At 46.7% G+C, this 22,529-nt stretch overlaps 1 protein-coding gene across 5 annotated transcripts in view; it reads left to right on the top strand.

Annotated features, from left to right (window-relative positions):
• The window catches only part of UCKL1 (uridine-cytidine kinase 1 like 1), a 39,308-nt gene that overhangs the window by 5,518 nt on the left and 11,261 nt on the right, over positions 1 to 22,529 (top strand). For 2 of the 5 annotated variants that reach the window (XM_040331737.1, XM_040331734.1), the window contains exons 2-10: positions 886 to 1,076; positions 1,828 to 1,934; positions 3,038 to 3,208; positions 4,487 to 4,558; positions 7,561 to 7,750; positions 7,835 to 7,896; positions 16,341 to 16,360; positions 21,126 to 21,224; positions 21,945 to 22,038. In XM_040331737.1, coding sequence (XP_040187671.1) covers positions 886 to 1,076; positions 1,828 to 1,934; positions 3,038 to 3,208; positions 4,487 to 4,558; positions 7,561 to 7,750; positions 7,835 to 7,896; positions 16,341 to 16,360; positions 21,126 to 21,224; positions 21,945 to 22,038 — 1,006 coding nt within the window. Of the gene's footprint in view, positions 1 to 885; positions 1,077 to 1,827; positions 1,935 to 3,037; positions 3,209 to 4,486; positions 4,559 to 7,560; positions 7,751 to 7,834; positions 7,897 to 11,640; positions 11,658 to 16,340; positions 16,361 to 21,125; positions 21,225 to 21,944; positions 22,039 to 22,529 lie in introns of all 5 variants that reach the window. The other 3 variants (XM_040331738.1, XM_040331735.1, XM_040331736.1) reach the window with 2 other exon arrangements.

Raw genomic sequence — 22,529 nt, 5'->3', positions numbered from 1 at the left:
TTAGTATTTCTCTGCTCTGTCCTGCATAGCGATCCTCCTGTCCCTGGCGAGTTGGCACCAGCCATAGGAGTGAGTATTTCTCTGCTCTGTTCTGCATAGCGATCCTCCTGTCCCTGGCGAGTTGGCACCAGCCATAGGAGTGAGTATTTCTCTGCTCTGTTCTGCATAGAAATCCTCCTGTCCCTGGCGAGTTGGCACCAGCCAAAGGAGTGAGTATTTCTGTGCTCTGTCCTGCCTAGCGATCCTCCTGTCCCTGGCGAGTTGGCACCAGCCATAGGAGTGAGTATTTCTCTGCTATGTCCTGCATAGCGATCCTCCTGTCCCTGGCGAGTTGGCACCAGCCATAGGAGTGAGTATTTCTCTGCTCTGTTCTGCATAGAAATCCTCCTGTCCCTGGCGAGTTGGCACCAGCCAAAGGAGTGAGTATTTCTGTGCTCTGTCCTGCCTAGCGATCCTCCTGTCCCTGGCGAGTTGGCACCAGCCATAGGAGTGAGTATTTCTCTGCTCTGTCCTGCCTAGCGATCTCCTCCTGTCCCTGGCGAGTTGGCACCAGCCATAGGAGTGAGTATTTCTCTGCTCTGTCCTGCATAGCGATCCTCCTGTCCCTGGCAGGTTGGCACCAGCAACTGTATGACATGGGCCTGCATATTACAGGCAATGAATTGGATCAAACGGCAGGGAACACAGGCAGTATGGAGTCTAAATGATGGACAAATCGATCTTGGAATCTAATTTTGCTGCGTCGGCATTAATGCACTTATTTCTGCCTTTGTTGAATCACAATAAAAATATTTGAACAGAAAAAAAAATAAAAAAAAAAATAAAAAAAATATTCGAACAGAATCTAATTCTGCTGTTCTGTTTTTTCTTTTTCTGTGTCACCAGCAGCGGGGATTCCAATAGTCATGGCTCGCTGCCCCCTGTTAGCCCGGGACGAAGTAGACGACGGCGGACGACCAGTCAGTGTAAATCAGAGCCGCCCCTGCTGCGGACCAGTAAGAGGACAATCTACACAGCTGGGCGCCCACCCTGGTACAACGAGCATGGCACTCAGTCCAAGGAGGCGTTTGTAATAGGTGAGAATGGCACTGCAAGCATTGGGGTGGCTGAGAACAGCTGGCAGCTTAGTACATTATCATTATTAGACAGAATTTATATACTGCCGACAGTTTGCATAGTGCTTTACCATATGAAGGGATACAGTTACAAGCACAGCTCATGAGGGCTGTATTTTTGGAAGAATTTGAATTGCTGGGAAAAAAGTAAAACATTGCCATTGCCGACCTCCAGTGCTAGGTGCCTGTCATTCTGATCCTATGGTTTCAGTGGCCCTATCTATCGCTTTCACAGCTAGCGGGGGATCTTCTCCCCCCGCTAGCTGTTAAAATTTAAGAAAAACACCCCGCCGTATCACTCATTCACAGTGTTCTCTGAATGGAAAACTACAAGTCCCAACAGCCTTAGCGGCTGTCGGCTTGTAGTTCTCCATGAACTGTCACGGCGATGGGAGCACTGTGGTAGATCATTGATTCTTCCTGTTAGAATATATTTGCTTGTCCGTACCAGGTACGAGCAAGCAGACACACTGACAGGTCTTGCAGTAGTCCTGCATGGTATCGGTGATCTGCTGATCGCTGGTGCAATGCTTTCTAGGCTCCTACAACAAAAATTTATAATTGCCTATTTCTTTACCTGCAAAAAAATGCTTTTTTATTTATTTTTTTGTCAAAAGGTGAACTTATGCTTTATCACTGGGAAGGAAAAAGGGGCTCCGGTAAATGTCGGTCCACACAGCTACTCATCCTCATTCTCTTCTCCATATCACAGGTCTGGGAGGCGGCAGTGCCTCTGGTAAGACCACAGTGGCCAGAATGATTATAGAAGCCCTCGATGTGCCCTGGGTGGTCCTCCTGTCTATGGACTCCTTCTACAAGGTAATATTTAAAGCTCTTTTTGACTATAAAGTGTACCTGTGACACATTCTTAAAGGGTTTCGTTTTTTAATTTTCTAAATAGGTTCCTTTACGCTAGTGCATTGTTGGTTCACTTACCTTTTCCTTTGATTTCCCTTTTAAATGTGTTTTTTTCTTTGTCTGAATTTCTTACTTCCTGTTTCTCCTCAGTAAGCTTGCCCCCATCATCCAAGCCGTTCTGGCAGCTGGGGGTTAGTCAGCCAGAAAAGCTTACTGAGGAGGAATAGGAAGTGAGAAATTCAGACAAAGAAAACAAAGAAAAAAAAACATTTAGAAGGGAAATCGAAAGAAAAGGTAAGTGAACCAACAATGCACTAGAGTAAAGGAACCTATTTAGAAAATAAAAAACAAACCTTTACAACCCCTTTAACAGACAGTAAAGGAGCTTTAAGACAAGCCTCTCCTGACCCTTCTACCTGCTTTTAATGTGACATTATTCATTCTTAATAAAGACATCAATGAAATTTGCCAAAACAGTGAAAATAGTACAGCTCAAGTGCCCCCAAACCTGTATCAGTCGGATCAGCATGTGGATAGACTGCTGCAAGATGGACAGGATTGTTTGTCCAGTAGACTTCAACAAAATGGCGACCATCTGCACACAAACAGCGACTCCCTGTTTCATGAATGAAATGGGTGAAAGAAGGCTTCAGCTTCTGTTCTGCACCTGTAGAGAACTCCTCAGATGTGTTTCTCCCTTTTCAGGGCATAATCGTAGAGGCCTCTAGAAGTAAGCCCCGGAAAGGGGGAAACATGTCAGAGCAGTGCTTTACAGGTGGAGAACAGAAGCTGAAGCCATATTTTACCCATTTCATTCACATTAATGCAACTTTTTTTACATACTGTTACCAGAGTAGTACAGCGTTGCTTTGTGACTGGTGTGGCGATGATCAGGGACACGGACTAGTGACAGTATTTAAAAAAATGTATCTGATTTTAATATTTTTTTCAATTATTAAAAAAAACTTACTGTAACCAGAGCAGTGCATTGTTACCATAGTGGCACTGTACTACTCTGGAGACGTGATCAGGATTTCGTTACACTGCGTGAATTTTCTTTTCAGGTGCTGACGGAGGAGCAGCAGATCCTTGCCGCCCGCAACGAGTACAACTTTGACCACCCGGACTCTTTTGACTTTGAGTTGGTCGTTAGTACGCTGAAGAAGCTGAAACAGGGGAAGAGTGTAAAAATTCCCACCTATGACTTCACCACTCACAGCCGAACCAAAGACTGGGTAAGATCAGTCGCTTACATTGGAGGTCACTTCCTTGTTCATTTTGCTGAATAATTATTCCAATGTGCACACATGTTAGTACCTATAGAGGATGGAATGGGTCAGACACCCAGAGGACTGGCGGTCTTAGAGGTTGGCCAAAAGTATCTCTAGTATGGCGCTTCATTATTACCCCTGGTGATCTTCTATACCGGCCTCTATCAACCTTTTTAACCCAGAGTAACCCCTAAAGTTCGTTTCAGGTCTTGGGCCCCCCTACTATAACCAGTTCATCAGATATCAATGGGAAAAATGACCCTTGCATCAGTAGGATGAATGCAACCCTTACAGTGTGGTGGTCAAAACCCTTACATACAGCTAAAGGCATATTTGGTGTCATGCTGCTGACCTTACCAATTGGTGTTAGTCCTGGAATAGTGAAGGAACCATTAAAGGGGTTGTAAAGGTTCGTTTTTATTTTATAAATAGGTTCCTTTTAAGCTAGTGCTTTTTTTTTTTTCTTTGTCTGAATTCCTAACTTCCTGTTTCTCCTGAGTTTACACACAGAGCTCCACGTCCCTGCTGTCACCGCCGATCGCGGGTAACCCGGCGACATCGCGGCCGACAGTCACGCGCATCGGCATCTCAGCGTTGCGCCGGGCACAGTGTTTCCCCGCTGCGCGCCCCCAGCGGCGCGCTCGGGGAATGCACATAAAAGGACGTCCACCCGGCAGTTGAGACCCGCGCTGTGGACATCTATTGTCTATAGCGCAGCTCTCTAGTGGTTAAAGGAACCTATTTCGTAAATAAAAAACAAACCTTTACAACCCCTTTTATATGGGAGGTCAGCCACAGCTCAAGGAACCCCTAGCCACCTAGGGTTCCACAGAACTCTGGTTGAGAATGGCTGCTGTAGAGAGTATGAGGATGGAGGTATCGGCAAACAACCCCTACAGCGGCATATCTCTGGGAAACAGTAGTGCTTGGCCAAGACTAGCCATCTTTTCTTCCTATTACAGATAGGAATTTGCCTCCGCCATAGACATGAGTTGATCGCCAGGCACCATTAATTGGGAAGTCAATAGGCCACAGTTCAAGGAACCCCTAGCAACCTCTGGAGGAACCCTATAGATCTATGGAACCCTGGTTGAGAATAGCTGTTCTATATTAACTTACAGGACTGACATCAGTAGTGAAATAAAGATAAATATTTTACACTGCTTTATGCATGTATCAGTTTAGGATCAATCTATCATATCACCTGATCACAACTGACCTTTCCTCTTTCTCTTGTCTTAGAAAACTCTTTATGGAGCAAACGTGATAATATTTGAAGGGATCATGGCGTTTGCTAATGCAGAACTTCTAAAGGTAAGGAAGGGATCCTTGTTAAAATATTTCTATTACAGTTTAGATTTACGGGAAATACAAAGAAACGGATACAAAAGAGTTTAGGAAAAAACAGCAACATTTTCCTTCAATACCAAGGTGCAACAGAAAAAAAAATTAAAATTAGGTTGTTCAAAACAAACTGGCTAAATTGAGTAGCTTTTTAAAAGTCGTTCTTGATGGAATTTATTAAAGTTGAGCTAAAGCCAAATCTTTTTTTTCTTTTTTTGAGTTTTAGAAAGTGGGGAAGGTTTAGAAGCATGGTTATAATGTGGGAATTTTCCTCTCTCAGGCCTGGTTCACACATATGCGGGTTGCAGTTTGCATATTCCAGGTTCATTTTGCATTTTACAATTTACGTTTTTTTTATCCATTGACATCTTTGAAACCAGAAAAAAGTCCCTGGCCCTTTCGATAAAATGCACTGATGTGAACGTGACCCATAGGAAACCATGTTAAATGGACTGTAGTATGTAATGCATAGGTGTGAGGCCTCAGTAATGCATCCTATACATTAAGGTGAAAAAACAAAAGCCCCCTCGTTTTACTTTCCTGAGCCCCGTATTCCCCTCGGTGGGAACATGGTGTCCCTCTCTCTCTTCACGGGGTCCCAGCTCTTGATTGGATAGATTAATAGCAGTGCAGCCATTGGCTCCCGCTGCTGTCAATCAAATCCAATGAAGCGGGTGTGGGGCCAAGTCTGGCATTCGTGTCTATGGATGCAAATGCTGGACTCGGGAGCGTGTCTGCAAGGTAACCCCCCCAAGGAGAGCTTGCAGACATGCTCCCGAGTCCAGCATTTGCATCCATAGACACGAATGCCAGACTTGGCCCCACAGATAGCCCCCTAGGAGAAGCTATAGGGGGTTATCTAATGAGCCTTTACAATCACTTGAAATTTTCTTGGAGTAAACAAGTGTATATAATAGTGTGAGGTGAATTGTAGACAAATAAATGTCCTAAGTATGAACTAAACACATTAGAATAGCCAGCGTCAGTGAGTCAAGAGAAGGTTGTGCCCTTGGAGAGGAGCCGACCATTTATGAAGACTAGGGATAAAATCCCAGAGAATCAATAGACTGACGTGTGCATGCGACAATTGTTAACTGTGAAGAAACCATATAATTAGCAATCATATACTTAAAGATTAACAAAGCTGTAAGCTTGACCTGGCGATAAGTTTATATATAGAAAAGAATAGTAGAATGTCAACTACCTACTGGAAAAGGGAGGCAGGATATTTAGGGAAGAGAATAGGGTAACAAGAGGAGGAGGAGAGGATTGGTAGGGAGGTAGGGTAGGGTAGGAGAGGAGTGGAGAGGGTGAGGGGAGGAGTGGGGTGCCAGGTTTTTCTTATTTGTATCAGTCAGATTGGGCAAGAGATACCTTGGAGAGGATGCTTCTTATGGGAGAAAATGGGATTCATCAAAATTGGGTAGGAGAAAGTGTGTCACCCAAGCGGACCAAAGGGCTTCGTATTTGGCGACCTTGTCGGATATGGTGGCCTCTATTTTAGTGTGGATCATCGCTTGTGTGACCGCAAGGACAAAGAGGCTGGAAGTTTTCCAGGATTTGGCGGTGATTTGATTGGCAGCCATTGTGACCTGCAAGAGGAGTTTGAACTGGCATTAGGATAGGTTTGGCGATTTGAGATTTAAAAATGCTATAGTTGGGTCAGGTTGTAGAGCTATCCCCATAAAGTTTTTTATTGAGAATACCGTATATACTCGAGTATTAGCCCAGTTTTTCAGCACATCTTTTTTGTGCTGAAAATGCCCCCCTTGGCTTATACTCGAGTCACCTTTTTGCGCCTAATCTCTCGGAATTTGGGGACCCGGTACCGGCCGGCCGTAGGTCTCCTTGATCCCAAACTCATAGCATACATACAGTCCCACTCTTCCTCTACAAGTGTGCAAAGTTTGTTGTCTGGGGGACCTACGGCCGGGGAGCACCAATTTTTCAAAGTCGGGCACCCCTTTCATAGACTCTCATGTTAAACGGTCATTTCTCCAGTAAATTTGGGGACCCGATGCCGGCCATCCGTAGGTCCCCTGGACCCAAAACTTGGCACACATGTAGCCCCAGTTCTCATCTTCAAGTGTTCAAAGTTTGCTGTCTGGGACACATATAGCTGGGGAGCACCGATTTTTCAAACCCGGGCACCCCTTCTATATACTCCCATGTTAAACGTAAGTCTAGTCATGGGCACAGTGAGGCATGGGCACAGTGAGACATGGGCACATTGAGGCATGCACACGGACACAGTTAGGCAAAGTGAGGCATGCAGATGGACACCCTAGGCTTATACTCGAGTCAATACGTTTTCCCAGTTTTTTGTGGTAAAATTAGGTACCTCGGCTTATATTCGGGTCAACTTATACTCGAGTATATATGGTACTTAATATTAATGTGTCGCGTTCTTATCTGAATTTATGGATTTTGTTAAATTGTGAATTGGGCTAGGGTCTCAGAAAGGTCGCCTCAAGACTAACTGCTTTTTTTTTTTACAATACAATTAGTTCTGGGTAGACATTTTATGGCATGGGCTATGTATTCCTAATGGGTTTGATTGCCCTACAAACCACAGTTGGCTGAATTGAAGGATTTTGTTATAGATTTACAATAGGTCACTTCCAATCCCCTCAGAAAAGTGATAAGCTGTAGGAGTTAATGGCTAGCAGACCCTGCCTGATCTCTGGTCTCAGTGGAGATAACCTTTGAAATGTGAGCTAAATTAAAAAGCAATGGAAGTGCATTCTTAGATATTTGCTGCTGCAATGTGTGGCAATGTGTTCTACAAAACTGTCATGGCCGACCTATGATTCCAGAACAACATGGCCGCCAGACACAGCTTTTTCGTGTCCCCAGTACACAATATCATTTCACCACCTGCATTGCCTAAAGCAGAAATGATGTCAGTGGGACTAAAATAAGGTATGTAATAAAAACCGATTTTAGTTTTGTAATTTGTATTCCCTTTGCAGTTGCTAGACATGAAGATTTTTGTGGAAACGGACTCTGATATCCGTCTGGTACGGAGGCTGAGGAGGGACATCTCAGAGAGAGGGCGAGAAATCGAGGGTGTCCTTAAACAGTACCATACTTTTGTGAAACCGGCCTTTGATCAACACATCCAGCCCACCATGCGTCTAGTAGATATTGTGGTACCCAGAGGTAAGTGAGCGTAGCAGAAACAGCCAACATCCACGTGGTTCTGTGAGGCAATCAGACTCTAATACATCACATTGTGTCTTCCAGGTAGCGGAAACACAGTGGCCATTGATCTGATTGTACAGCACGTTCACAGCCAGCTGGAAAAGGTGAGTGAAAGTTATGTCATCATAATGTTTATAAACCTTAAAGCGGGAGTTCACCCATTTATTACATTTTTCCCCTTAGATTCCTGCTCGTTCGGTCTAGGGGAATCGGCTATTTGTATTAAAATATGAGCAGTACTTACCCGTTTTCGAGCTGCATCTTCTTCCGTCGCTTCTGGGTATGGGTCTTCGGGAGCGGGCGTTCCTTCTTGATTGACAGTCTTCCGAGAGGCTTCCGACGGTCGCATCCATCGCGTCACTCGTAGCCGAAAGAAGCCGAACGTCGGTGCGGCTCTATACTGCGCCTGCGCACTGACGTTCGGCTTCTTTCGGAAAATCGTGACGCGATGGATGCGACCGTCGGAAGCCTCTCGGAAGACTGTCAATCAAGAAGGAACGCCCATTCCCGCAGCACATACCCGGAAGCGACGGAGAGGATGCATCTCGTAAACGGTAAGTACGGCTCATATTTTAAAACAATTAGCCGATTCCCCTAGACAAAACGAGCAGGAATCTAAGGGGAAAATGTGCTCTCTGAGGGTGAACCTCCGCTTTAAGGGGTCGGCCCCCCAATATTCATACTTTAGTTTTTGATGCTGCAATGCTAATGACTCATTGGCTATGTTCCAGGCTCCGCCCACCTGCTATAGCCATGATTCAGTTGACTCTCGTGATTAGATTTTTTATTTTGCATTGGGGAGAGTTCAGCAGGAGGAATTCCCACGAGATTAAATGCACATATTCAGATTTCTGGACTTTGTGAGGAAGTGAAATAACAGTTTTCAGTAGACTAATCCCTTCAAGCAGCACTCCGGGATTTTTTTAAATTCTTATGCCACTTCCTGCTGAATAAAAAAATATAGTGGCAAGTTGTGCTTACTGTGCCAGTCCAGTGATGGAGCTCCTCTACTGGGCAAAACAACACTGTCATTGGGCCATATTCTCATAGAAGTTACGATGGAGTATCTCAGGATACTCCATCGTATCTCCCTTTTTTGGCCCGTGTATCTATGCGACTGATTCTTAGAATCATTTTCGCATAGATACACTTAAGATCCGTCATCTGTAAGTCACTTACACTGGCGGATCTTAAATGTAATGACGCCAGCCGCCGCTAGATGGCATTTACGTGAAGGACTCATTTGCGTATGCAAATGATCCTTCTACGCCGATTCCCGAACGAGTTCGCGTCGCGTAACCGTCGCTAACGTCGTTTGCGTAAGCGGAAATTTAGTCCTGCTATATGAGGAGTAAATTTCCGCAAGTCCCACGTAGGCCATGTTACGGATGGCGTCGGGTCCGCGTCGTGTTTTTTTTGTCGGGTACGTCGTTTCCGTAAGTCATTCTTGAATACGACTTTACGTCAATGACGCACATGTCGGCGTCATTGACGTTTTCCGCCGAGAACTGGAGCATGCGCACTGGGCTTTTTGAAGCCCGGCGCATGCGCAGTTCATTAGAATCGGGGGCGCGCTTAATTTGAATACAAGCCGCCCCCTTGGAGATCCGCCAGGCTACGCCGGGGCATTTACACTCCGCCGTCCCAACTTATGGAGCAAGTGTTTGGGGAATACAACACTTGCTCCTGTAAGTTGGGACAGCAGAGTTTAAGTGCCTTAAGCGCAGCCCGCGGATTTTTAGAGAGAATATGGGCCATTGTGTCTGTTTCCTGTGAGCCCAGTCTTATGATTGCATACCCCCCTATGGGGCACAGCATCATGCAGACTGGGTGCGAACCAAGGATATGTGTGTGAGCTGCTCAGGCTGTATGGCAGGGGTAGGCAACCTGGGCCCTCCAGCTGTGATGAAACTACAAGTCCCATGAGACATTTAAAGACCCTGACAATCACAGGCACGACTCCTAGAGGCAGAGGCATGATGGGATTTGTAGTTTCACCACAGCTGGAGTGCCGAGGTTGCCTACCCCTGCTGTATGGGAATGAAGTCCTGTGCCCACCACTGTGAGTACTGGCTGGGAAGGGAGCTTGTCTATACTCCAGGCATTGATAGATAGTGACTAGGTGTCCTGGGAGCCACACATCAAGTCAAGACCTTCTGTATGATCGTGAATGGCACCCCCCACCAGTCCACGCTTCCAACATGTTTCACTCCACCCACCACAGCTTACTTATGGGGATGACATCCCCATGAGTAAGCTCCAGTGGGCGGAGTATAACACATTGAAGGCATGGCCTGGCGGGGGTGCATGCTGAGACTGCCATTCACTATCATACACAAGGTCTTGACTTGATGTGCGGCTTCCGGGACACCTAGTCACTCTCTATCATGCAGACTTGGGCTCACAGTACTTAAGGACTGAGTAGCGCTTAAAAGTCATTACATTATCATCACTCAGTCCTGGAAGAACACCACTTCTGTAAGGAGAAGAGGCTGCGGTGATGTCACTAAACTAACAAGAAGACTTCAAGAAAAAAGGTAAGTACAGTACAGGAAAAGGGGAGGGAGTGGCTTGTGGATTAAAAAGAGAAGTAAAAAAATTTTTGGGCCATATTTCTCTTCTGGGACACAGGAGTGCACTTATTTCTGGGTGCACTCCTGTGACCCAGATTCAGGCGACAGCAGGATAAAGCCTGCTGTTGGCTGACATCACAGAGCCGCTCCAGTCTTTAGACCCCTTTCACACTGGAGCGTATTGCAGGCGCTATAGCGTTAAAAATAGCGCCTGCAATCCGCCCTAAAACAGCTGTCACATTCACTCCACTGTGTAAAAGCCCTCGGGCTTTCACACTGGAGCGGTGCAGGATGCAGGTGCAGGATGGTAAAAAAAAAGTCCTGCTAGCCACATCTTTGGATCGCTGCTACTCCACCGCTACTCTACAGCAGCGCATTGCAGGCGGTTTTAACTCTTTCTCGGCTGCTAGCGGGGGTAAAACGGCCCTGCTAGCAGCCGAAATGCGCCGCAAATCCACCCATAGCGTCGGCGGTAAAAATAGCAGCGTTTTACCACCGAGTGTGAAAGGGGTCTTAAGGTTGGGATCCATCCAGATGACCAGCAGCTGGCTTAGCCTCTCGGTGCCTGGCTGAGAGCCTGAGCCAGCTGCCCCTCCGCCCCCTCCACAGCCTGGTGCTTCAGTGAGTGCTGGAGGGGACTCAGCTGCTGTCTGCTCAGTGAAGACAGAGAACAGCGATCATGTGATCACTCCGTTTTTGTTTTTGGAGCTGGCAGGCGACATAAAGGTGAGTATGTATGTTTGTTTTGCTGTCCCACACCTCTCCTTTAAAATTTCTGGAGTTCCCCTTTAAGGTTAAAGGTTTCTTGTAGGTTAGTCTGCCAAAGATGATCAGAGGTGCCTGTGATAATGGTGACCGAGGAGATCACTGCACTGCCAAACCTGAGGGAGCCTCTTACCCCAACTCGGGTTGATTTAGACGCCTGAATTCAGCCCTAAATGATGTACAAAGAAGGAGCCTGATATGCACAATGAGATCATTCAACAATCTAGAGGGGAATCAATGTTTGTTTTTTATATTTGTAGCATGGTGAAGGCTTAGACCCTCATCAGATTTTTACTGCTGTCTGTGATTTCCCCTCATTTGTGTCACCAGGGGGCAACAATCACTGTATTAGATAGCAATAAAAAACTGGACAGGTTCTCTTTAACTGTAATATTGGGTGATCTCCCAGTCTGTGTAGAGCAAGGTGCTGTGCGTTGTTGTTTTGTAGGTGAGCTGTGTGTCTGTCCTTGGTCTCATCATGTCTGTGTGTCTGTCCCACCACTGCTGCAGAGGGAGATCAGTGTCAGGTAAGGGGAAACGTGTCTCTGTAGAGTGGCTATGGCTGTGGCTGGTCACCTCTTCCTGTGGAAAGATTGCTCTCATTCTCAGAATCTCTAGTATTGTATAAATTTAGTTCTCTGCTCTTTTCACACCATCAGAAAACTAACAGAAACTGCAAACATGTCATTTATTATCTCCTTCTTTGCTTCAGCATGGCGGGATTAATGATCTGTATAATCATTAGAGACTGCCTGCCTGAGGAGTGACAGACCGCTACAATGACACATAATCCCACTGCAATTAGCGCTTATCATCACATGCTAATTAGCGATTGATTAATTCAAAAATCACTAAAGAAAAATCGCCTTCCACATTTACTGTTCAGCCAAATGTTATTTCTTTAGTTCTGGATAGTTAGGGAGATTTAAAGCTGAATTCTGTGTATTGTTTAAATACGAGTAGGTAGATTCAGAAAGAGTTAGGCCGGCGTATCAGTAGATAAGTCGACCTAACTCAGAATCTACGTCGACCTAAGTTTAAGCGTATGCTCAAACAGAGATACGCTTAAACATATCTAAGATACGACGGCTTGCGCCGTCCTATCTTAGATTGCAATATTTCGGATGGCCGCTAGGTGGCGCTTCCATTGCGGTCGGCGTAGATTATGCAAATTAGGAGATACACCGATTCACGAACGTACGCCCGGCCGACGCAGTACTTTTTTACGCCGTTTACGTAAGAGATAGGCAGCGTAAAGTTAGAGCTAGGCCCTAGTGGAATAGTAATGTTAAGTATGGCCACCGTTCCCGCCGCGAGATTCAAATTTTTTACGTGGTTTGCGTAAGTCGTCCGCGAATCGGGATTTACGTAGTTTACATCCACGTCGAAATCAATAGGCTCGTGCGGCGTACTTAGCCGCAATGCACACTGGGAAATGTAGTCGTCCGGTGCATGCGCAGTAAAAAAAAAAACGTCAAAAACGTTACCATAAAACACGCCCCCCTCCAAGACATTTGAATTAGGCGCCCTTACGCCCGCCGATTTAGGCTACGCCGTCGTAACTTAGCAGGAAAGTACATTGTGAATCATTACTAGCCTAGCTAACTTACGGCGGCGTAGCCTAAATTCCTTAAGCTACGCCGCCGCAAAGTTGCGGCATTCTACCTGAATCTACCTAGAGGTATGTGTATTCTTCCTTGGTGTGCTTTGGTGTGCTTTGTGTATTCCTTTCAGATCTGTGCAGCAACTTCTGCCCTTTGCCTCTGTGTGGGAGTTTCCTGTAATACAGACCAGTCACTGCTGCTCTCTCTCCTTGTGCAGGGTGACTGGTCTTGTCTCTGCCTTCTCCTGTAGTTTTATGCAGACAGTCTGTAGTGGGCGAGGCCTGCTGGGCCCCTCCCACTGCTTTGCTTTTTCTCCTTGTGCATGGTGACTCGTCTTGTCTCCGCCCCCTCATGTAGCTTTCTGCAGGCAGAATGTAGTGGGTGTGACCTGTTGGGCCCCTCCCACAGCTTTGCTCTCTCTCCTTGTGCAGGGTGACTTGTCTTGTCTCCGCCCCCTCCTGTAGTTTTATGCAGACAGCCTGTAGTGGGCGAGGCCTGCTGGGCCCCTCCCACAGCTTTGCTTTCTCTCCTTGTGCATGGTGACTCGTCTTGTCTCCGCCCCCTCATGTAGCTTTCTGCAGGCAGAATGTAGTGGGTGTGACCTGTTGGGCCCCTCCCACAGGTCTGTTCTCTCTCCTTGTGCAGGGTGACTCGTCTTGTCTCCGCCTCCTCCTGTAACTTTCTACGTAACCTACGCCCAGCCCTATTCACGTACTACGTAAACGACGTAAAATACGACGGCTGTGGTCCATACCTTAGCATGAGTTGCGCCTCATATATGGGGAATAACTTTACGCCAGACGTACGACTTACACAAACCGCGTATATTATGCACCGGGCACAAGTACGTTCGTGAAACAACGTATCTCCCTCATTTCCATATTTGAATAGGAAATCAATGGGAGCGCCACTTGCGTCCAGCGTAAATATGCGCTCACGATACGCCGGCATAGGCAAGTTACGTCGGTCGGATGAAGCCTATTTTAGGCGTATCTCAGTTTGTGGGCACGGCTCATAGATACGACGGTGCATATTTGCACTTACGCGGCGTATCTCGAGATACGTTGGCGTAAGTGCTTTGTGAATCCGGGCCTATCCCTGTAAGTTGAACTCTTTTTGTGTCTCCCTGGCAGCAGAGTTTGTCCTGTCACCTCTCCCTGATTTTCTTTTCTCTCTCCCTAATCTGTGTTCTCCCTGCACAGTCTGTGTCATTCCTGTTGCTTTCTTCCCCCTTCAGCAACAGTAAATCTTAAAGCTGTCAGGAGATCAGCCTCTAGTGGCTCTGATTTTAAGCACAGTGCCGAGAATAGAGAGCAACTGAGCATGTGCAGAGCAGGGTGAGACAGCGTATTACTGGATTTGAAACAGTATAGGCACTTATTTTTAGTGCTAGTTCACACCACGTGTTCCAGTGCTTTTTTATCAGCATTCAAAACGCATAGAATGTCATGCCCGAGCTATGAGGGAGTCAGGCCCGAGCTATGAGGGAGTCAGGCCCGAGCTATGCGGGAGTCAGGCCCGAGCTATGCGGGAGTCAGGCCCGAGCTATGAGGGAGTCAGTCCCGAGCTATGAGGGCGTCGGGCCGGAGCTATGAGGGCATCGGGCCGGAGCTATGAGGGCATCGGGCCGGAGCTATGAGGGCGTTGGGCCCCAACTATGAGGGCGTCGGGCTGGAGCTATGAGGGCGTCGGGCTGGAGCTATGAGGGCGTCGGGCTGGAGCTATGAGGGAGTCGGGCTGGAGCTATGAGGGCGTCGGGCTGGAGCTATGAGGGCGTCGGGCTGGAGCTATGAGGGAGTCGGGCTGGAACTATGAGGGTGTCAGGCTCAGTCTGTACATATTACAGGAAGGTTGATAGTGCTATAGAAGTTTCGCTGTTGGGCTGGAGAATTTATTTCGCTCTCTCTCACGCTAGACACGGCTCTTGATTCCTCTCATCAGTTTGGTTAAAGGTGTCTGTGGGGGGGGGGCAGATATTTTCCACTGTGGGTCCGGCAAAGATAAGGGCAGGAAATTGCCCCCTCCTTCCTCTCATAGCTCTCTTTCCCTCCCCCGCACGCCATACAGGAAACCCTCATCTGTGTCACCTACGCTCGGCTCGGACACTGCACCTTCACCTCTATTTTAAGTACAGACTTTCGTTTACGATCAGTTCAACTAAACCGGAAAAAAACTAGAGAACTAACAACATTCACAAATGTGTGTGTATACAAAGTGTCACATCAAATTATATATTTGACACTAAACACAACTGGACACTTGCCTGGGGTATCGGGATCTGGTGATTCTGTGTGGATAATAAATGCCATGACTGTATTCACTCTATAAACTCCCATGCCTTTTTATATATATATATATATATATATATATATAACAGTGTGTGTATATATATTATTTTTCTTTTTTTCTTTTGCAATAGTTACATGAAGGCCAAGCTGTCCACAATAAAAGTGACAGTTACAGGGGGCAGTTGCAGCAACTGTGTTTTGTTAGTCCAGGTATGCATCAAATGCAGGGGGGGAATACTACCTTTAAAAAAATCCAATCATGGGTATAAAAGGTGACCACTGGACATACCCTTCCAACCATGCCCCCCCCCCCCCCCCCCTCAGCTGTGTTTATGGTTTGTTCCAGGACCTCGAACTGTCACATTTTGCTGGACAGCTTGGCCTGCCTTTAAATGTAAAAAACAATATATAAAATAATTTAACAAAGTTGCAAATGTTGAAGGGTAAATCCACTTCCATGGGAACAAAACAGCAAATAATAATAATAATAATATTATAGGATATACTTGCATGCTTACACAAGTCATGATGGAATTGAATGTTATTAAAAAATTACCTTTCCGTTTCCATCTGCAGGGCTGTAATTTTCTGTAAAATGCAATATGGCCACCAAAAATGTAATTTCCTGCTTGTGTGATTGGCTTACTGATTTTCCCAGAAGTCTGCACTGCAAATCTGATTTTGGGTATCCCCTGCAACACAAATCAAATTTTTGGTGAGATACTTCCAAAGGGAATATCGGGCCAGATCCACGTACCTCGGCGTAAATATATGCGGGTGTAGCATATCTCCACCATCCATTGGCCGGCACCCACCGATCGGCTTGTGCTCTCACTAATCGCAGCACAGGTGGTGCGCGCGTGCACGTGCACCCCCCCTACCTGGAAGCGCTGAATCACATATTGGATACATGATCCAGCGCAGAAGAGCCACTCTGTCACCATACTCCCACGTGAGGTGGTCGGCAAGCGGTTAAGCTTTGGCAATAAAACCTGGACACTGATTGGTTTCTATGCAGAGTTACACCAGATTTTGCACTCTTTAGTTTTAGTAAATAACCCCCTATAGGTTCCATCATCCACAGGGGGGGGTCTCACATCCTTGAAGCTGGCCAGAGCATCTGGGGCACATTTATTAGAGAACGAAGAGAGGAGACCTACATAAATGAGATAGATGGAGAAGTCATGAGCTGTGAGGTGGTGTGGGTTGGCAGGACTGCAGCCATCTTGTCTCCCCCTCTCACTATTCCCTCCTCTCCTTTATTTTTCCATGTGTGGTCGGTACCCATCCCATCTCTTCCTGTGTGTGTTCTGGTCAGAGGAAACTCCGCTGGGACATGTGAGAACGGCGTTCAGCCTGCGTGTGTCTTCATTTCCATTAACGCTTTTTGTGTGTGTGTGCCCCGCAGTGATTGGCTCATCCCGGAGCAGGCTACCTTTCACAGCCACTAACTCACATGGAAGTGTTCTTCTTTGCCAAGCCGGTCTGTTCACTGCAAGCTGTGTGTGAGATTTGCAACGCTTGTATAAGAGTGCGGGAGAGTCAGCTGACAAGGTTTTCCCAGCATGCTGGAAAAGGGATGTGACCTGGAATTTGGTTTTCCGTGTATAACGGGCACAAGTCCTATTTTCTCCAATGTCAGAGGTCACATCAGAAGCAACTGTTGCTAAAAGCCTCTCTTCTTTCTCCAGCCTCGTACACACGACCGGTTTTCCCGTCGGAAAAACTGCCATGAGAGCTTTTGGTCGGGAATCCCGGCCGTGTGTATGCTCCATCGCAGTGTTTCTCATAGGAAAACTGCCGGGAAAAAAAAAGAGAACCAGTTCTCTTTTCCCGGCGGGATTCCCGGCAGTTTTTAACCCGGCAGTTTTCCTGTGGGAAACGCTGCGATGGAAACGGGAAACGCTGCGACGGCCGGGATTCCCGACTAAGGATGAGCTCAGGCGTGTTCGCATAGAACACATGCAGAACCCGCCAGGAAGTGAGCACGGCGCTGTGCTAATCACAGCCAGGGAGACATTTCACGATCCCTGCAGCCGAGCATCGGGACAATGTCTCCCTGGCTGTGATTAGCGCAGCGCCGTGCTCACTTCCTGGCGGGCTCTGCACGTGTTCTATGCGAACACGCTGGAGCTCATCCTTATTCCCGACCAAAAGCTCTCATGGCAGTTTTCTGTCGTGTGTAGGGGGGGAAAGTTACCGAGCAGGTTCTCGGCTTTCCCGGCGGACTTTTTACCGCCGAGAATCCCATTCGTGTGTACGAGGCTTCAGGGTGATGGATGACTTGAGCCATGTGGCGTTCCCTGAACAGGAAAGAACCATTTCATCTTCCTGTAGAAGATTTTTTTCCAGCATGGTGGAAAATCTCAGATGATCTCTCACTGGTTGGGTTGCAACTCACACCACGTATAACAGGGATATGCAATTAGCGGACCTCCAGCTGTTGCAGAACTACAAGTCCCATGAGGCATAACAAGACTCTGACAGCCACAAGCATGACATCCAGAGGCATGATGGGACTTGTAGTTTTGCAACAGCTGGAGGTCCGCTAATTGCATATCTCTGATGTATAAGCAGCTTAAGGCTGACCAATCTCTTTTAGATCTACCAGAACTATGTAATGTGAAGGCTCACCTCGACAATCCATCTATTCCGTACCCAGGCAGGCCCTCACACTACATAGTTGTTGGAAGATTAAGCCTAGGTTCACACTGCTGCGAATTCAAAATCGCGGTAAAATGCGCGATTTTACCGCGATTTCGCGGCCGCGATTTTGCCGCGATTTCGGCCGCAATTTAATGTAAATCGCGGCTCGAAATCGCAAAAAGTAGTACAGGAACTACTTTTTGAAATCGCAGATGCGGCGTCGCACTGATTAGGACAGTGCCATTGCCGACAATTGCCGCCGATTTGAGATGCGATTTGACATGTCAAATCGCATCTCAAATCGTTCCAAATCGTACCCAGTGTGAACCAGGGCTAAACAAGATTGTACAATCTGAGTGTCTAGATTAAGTTCTGATCAAAAGAAATGTACATTGATTGATTCTATGGTTTCCTGGAGGAAAAATTCAGGGGAAGCCATCGCTGACTATTTGCCTAGTTGGTCCTCCTGGTTTCATTGTTTTTGGACTCACAAAAAATAAGAACTTTGAATTTAGAAATTGAGTGGCTGCATGCTTGTTTTAGGTTAGTGACCTAGAAAGTATGTAAACCAGAGACAACCAGGCAGGTAGTATTTTCAGCAATGGCAGCCTATCTATTTTTTTCCAGAATACGTTAAGGTTAAAGACGCAAGTAACACCCCTTTATGCCATTACAATGCAGACATCCATTACTTTTCTCACCCCCATCTTGATCCCTGTTTCGGCCACCATGGACATCCTTCTGGGTATAGCGGCATATGTCAAATTCCCAACCTCCAACGTCCTCCAGCCAATCAACAAGCCCAAGAATGGGGGACATGCATAGCAATGTGGTTATTTTACTTAAAGCAGTGGTTCTCATCCCTGTCCTCAAGTACCCCCAACAGGCCATGTTTGCAGGTTTTCCTTTATCTTGCACATGTGCTTTAAATCAATGGCGTGGTATTTTTGACAGCTTTTTTATCTGAGAGAGATTCCCAAAACATGGCCTGTTGGGGGTACTGAGGTTGAGAACCACTAACTTAAAGGGTAAGTTCACCTTTACGGAAAGAAAAAAACTGCCTATGCAGGTAAGGAGTGTTTGTAGATACAAACGGAGCATCCAGCTCTGACTGAAGATGAATAATGTTCTTGCTACAGGTGTAGGCCATTTAGATACCTCATGAAGCCTGACTGAGGCCGGGTTCACACTTGTCCGACAAACGGTCCTACATTGGGAGCCTCATGTAGCATGACGTGTGAAAATCAATGTTTCCCTATGAGAGCTGTCTTAACTGGTCCTACACAAGTCGGTCCGACTTTGAAAATGCTCCCTGTACTACTTTTGGTCCTACATTGATCCTACTTCAGCCCATTGAATATCATTGAAGTCGGACCAAAGTAGGAGCCTTGTCCTAACCATCCGACTTTTGACATCCTACTTGTGATTACAGCAGCAGTAAAAGGAATTTATCTCACTCTGGGATTGTTTTGATTGGTCAAAGAACAAGTCAGACTATCACAAAGTCGGATCAAAGTAGTATCCTGTTCATGAAAGTAGGATGGATGTAGGACCAATGTAGGATCAATGTAGGACCGATGTAGGACCAATGTAGGATCAGTGTAGGACCAATGTAGCAGAGCAAAGTAGGATCAAAGTAGTGTAGTAGTGTGAACCCAGCCTGAGGCTGGGTTCACACTACTACACTACTTCCATCCTACTTTGCTCTGCTACATTGGTCCTACATTTATCCTACTTTCATGAACAGGATACTACTTTGGTCCGACTTCAATGATATTCAATGGGCTGAAGTAGGATCAATATAGGACCAAAAGTAGTACAGGGAGCATTTTCAAAGTCGGACCGACTTGTGTAGGACCAGTTAAGACAGCTCTCATAGGGAAACATTGATTTTCACACGTCATGCTACATGAGGCTCCCAATGTAGGACCGTTTGTAGGACAAGTGTGAACCCAGCCTCATACTGGTAAGACATGACAGTTGTACCACTGTGGATCCGGCTTTGCCCTGCGACTTGAAGTCTTACTTCCATTGGACTTCAATGAATGGGATCTGACTTTGATCCCGACAATACCAGGCCCTTTGAGTCTGGTATGAATCTTTAGGGGAAACTCCACACCAAATAATAAAAAAAAAAAATTACTTGGGGTAACGCCTCCATGATCATACTGGACCCATCGATCTGGTATGGATTTTAAGGGGATCCCCCACGCTAAAAAACAGTGGGCCCCCCCCCCCCAAAATCAATACCAGACCCTTATCCGAGGACGCAGTACGGCAGGTCAGAAAAAGGGACGGGACGAGCAAAGGCCTCCCCCCCTGGACCATACCAGGCCACATGCCCTCAACATGGGGGGGGTTGGGGTAGGTGCTTTAGGGGAGGGGGGGCCTGCGCCCCCACCCCAAAGCACATTGTCTCCATGTTAATGGGGTCTGCATGCAGGGGCGCTTATCGGAATTTGGAAGCCCCCTTTAACAAGCGGCCCCCAGATCCAGGCCCCCCACCATATATATATGAGTATGGGGTACATTGTACCCCTACCCATTCACCTAAAATAAAAAATAAAAAACAGCACACAGGTTTTTGTGTAATTTTTATTTGGTGTGGGGTTCCCCTCAAGATCCTCAGAGCACAAGTCACATGCCAAAGTTGCATTAGTTAAGACGATGATCCGACTTCAATGATATTCAATGGGCTGAAGAAGGATCAAAGCTGGACCGAGGTGGAGGAGGAACCTTTTTCAAAGTCGGACTTGTGTTCGACCAGTTAGGACGGCTCTGACGCAGCCCGGCAGGTCAGGAAAAGGGAGGGGACGAGCGAACGCCCCCCCCCCCCCCGACTATACCAGTCCACATGCCCTCAACATGGGGGGTTAGGTGGGTGCTTTGGGGCAGGGGGGCCCACGTCATGCGACATGTGCTCCCAGTGCCTGAGGGTACGTTCACACTGAAGGTGGGTTTGAAATGGTGCGTGTTCAGCAGTTTTTTGGTAAAGGTGAACTTACCCTTTAAACCGAAGCGTACAAAATCTGGTACAGCTGTGCACGGTAGCCAATCGGCTTCTAACTTCAGCTTGTTCAATTAAACTTTGACAAAAAAGAAAACAAAATGGAAGCGACTTGGTTCTATGCAGAGCTTGCACCAGATTTTGCACTCTCCAGTTTTAGTAAATCTCTCCCCACAGTGCTCAGCATTATCACTATTTCTCATCCCATAACTAAGATATCAGTTTAGCTTGATTTGTTCCATTACCCTGCAGGAGCAGACTTGTAATCGGGTGGGATTTGGTGATATGGGTTTTTTTTTGTTCTTATAACGAATCAAATATATTGGATGAAGCTGCATGTAGCATATGGAGTGTCACTTGCATGTGAATGACAAATGGTTAAGACTTGCAGTGTGCTCTTCAGCTTAATGTCTGGCTGGTGTGCAACATCTGTCTCTGTTCTACCACTAGGGCGGCGCTGGCATCTGCCCACCAATCACAGCCTCTCCCACGGACGCTGAGCGTTTTGGAGGAGACGCCACAAGTGAACGTCATGCACACAATAATTAGGTAGGTGATTTCCGTGCAGCTTTTCTTTACCCTTCGTAGTTCTAATCCCCAGCAATACTGTGGGGGTGATTTACTAAAACTAGAGAGTGCAAAATCTGGTGCAGCTGATTGGCTACCATGCACAGCTGTACCAGATTTTTCAGTCTCCAGTTTTATTAAATCAACCCTAGTACGGTATATATATATTAAGGGTGTGCTCTGGCGTGTTCGCACACTCCACATGCAGAGCCCACCAGGAAGTCTGTGCTGCGCTAATCACAGGCAGTGAGACATTTCCCGATCTCTGCAGCCGCGCATCGGGGCAATGTCTCCATGCCCGTGATTAGCGCAGCGCAGTGCCGACTTCCTGGCGGGCTCTGCATGTGGAGTGTGCGAACACGCCAGAGCTCACCATTAATATATATCTTCCAATCAGGGGTGGACTGACCATTGAGGCACCCGGGCCCCATGCCACTAGGGGGCCCCATCAGTAAAACCAGGGACAGTATGTAAAAATCTACATTTTTTTTTTACATCTCTCCCTGATATGTCCGAAACCGACATGCTTTTGATGTGAAAATCCCGAGATTTTAGCTGCACTGCCTCCTGGCGTGGTGGCCATCTGTAAGCCCGGGGGGCCCCATAATCTTCTATTGCCCGGGGGCCCCATGAGTTGTCAGTCCGCCCCTGCTTCCAATCACTGAAGTTATCTCTAATGTATGTTTATTTCTTCCCAATCAGGAACCGGGAGACGAGTCGGGATGAATTCATCTTTTACTCACGGCGACTAATGAGGCTTCTTATTGAGTATGCGCTATCTTTCCTGCCCTTCAGGGTGAGTATTAGTAAATGGAGTAATGCTAGCTAATGCCTACACTAAAGGAGAGACTGGTATCCAAATCAGTAATAGCTATAAAATGTTACATTCATAATACTAAGTGTCAGTTTAATAAGAAATCTGCAGAGAACATGATTCAATGTGTGTTAGAGCAACATACCTGTGTTGCCACGCCCACAGTCCTCCTTTGTTTTCTTTTCTGGAACACAGTCTCACTTTAAAGTTCACCTTTTGCAACATGTACACCTATGTTCAGGATGTGACATGTTACATACGCACCGGCCCCCGACACCCCGGGGGATCTTCTCTCCCGACTAGCTGTCACAATCTAAAAAAAGATGTGGCCGTGCGTGGCTCCGCCCACCAGGCCGTAACATCCATTCAGAATGTTCTGTAAATGGGAACACTACAAAGTCCAGAAGCCTTTGAGGCTGTCGGCTTGTAGTTCTCAATAAACTACCATGGCGCTGAAAAAATAATAATAAGTG

The sequence above is a fragment of the Rana temporaria genome, chromosome 12, assembly GCF_905171775.1.
Source record: "Rana temporaria chromosome 12, aRanTem1.1, whole genome shotgun sequence".
In the NCBI taxonomy this organism is placed as follows: domain Eukaryota; kingdom Metazoa; phylum Chordata; class Amphibia; order Anura; family Ranidae; genus Rana; species Rana temporaria.
Note: the sequence above shows the minus strand (reverse complement) of the source record. Positions and strands in the feature narration are given on the sequence as shown.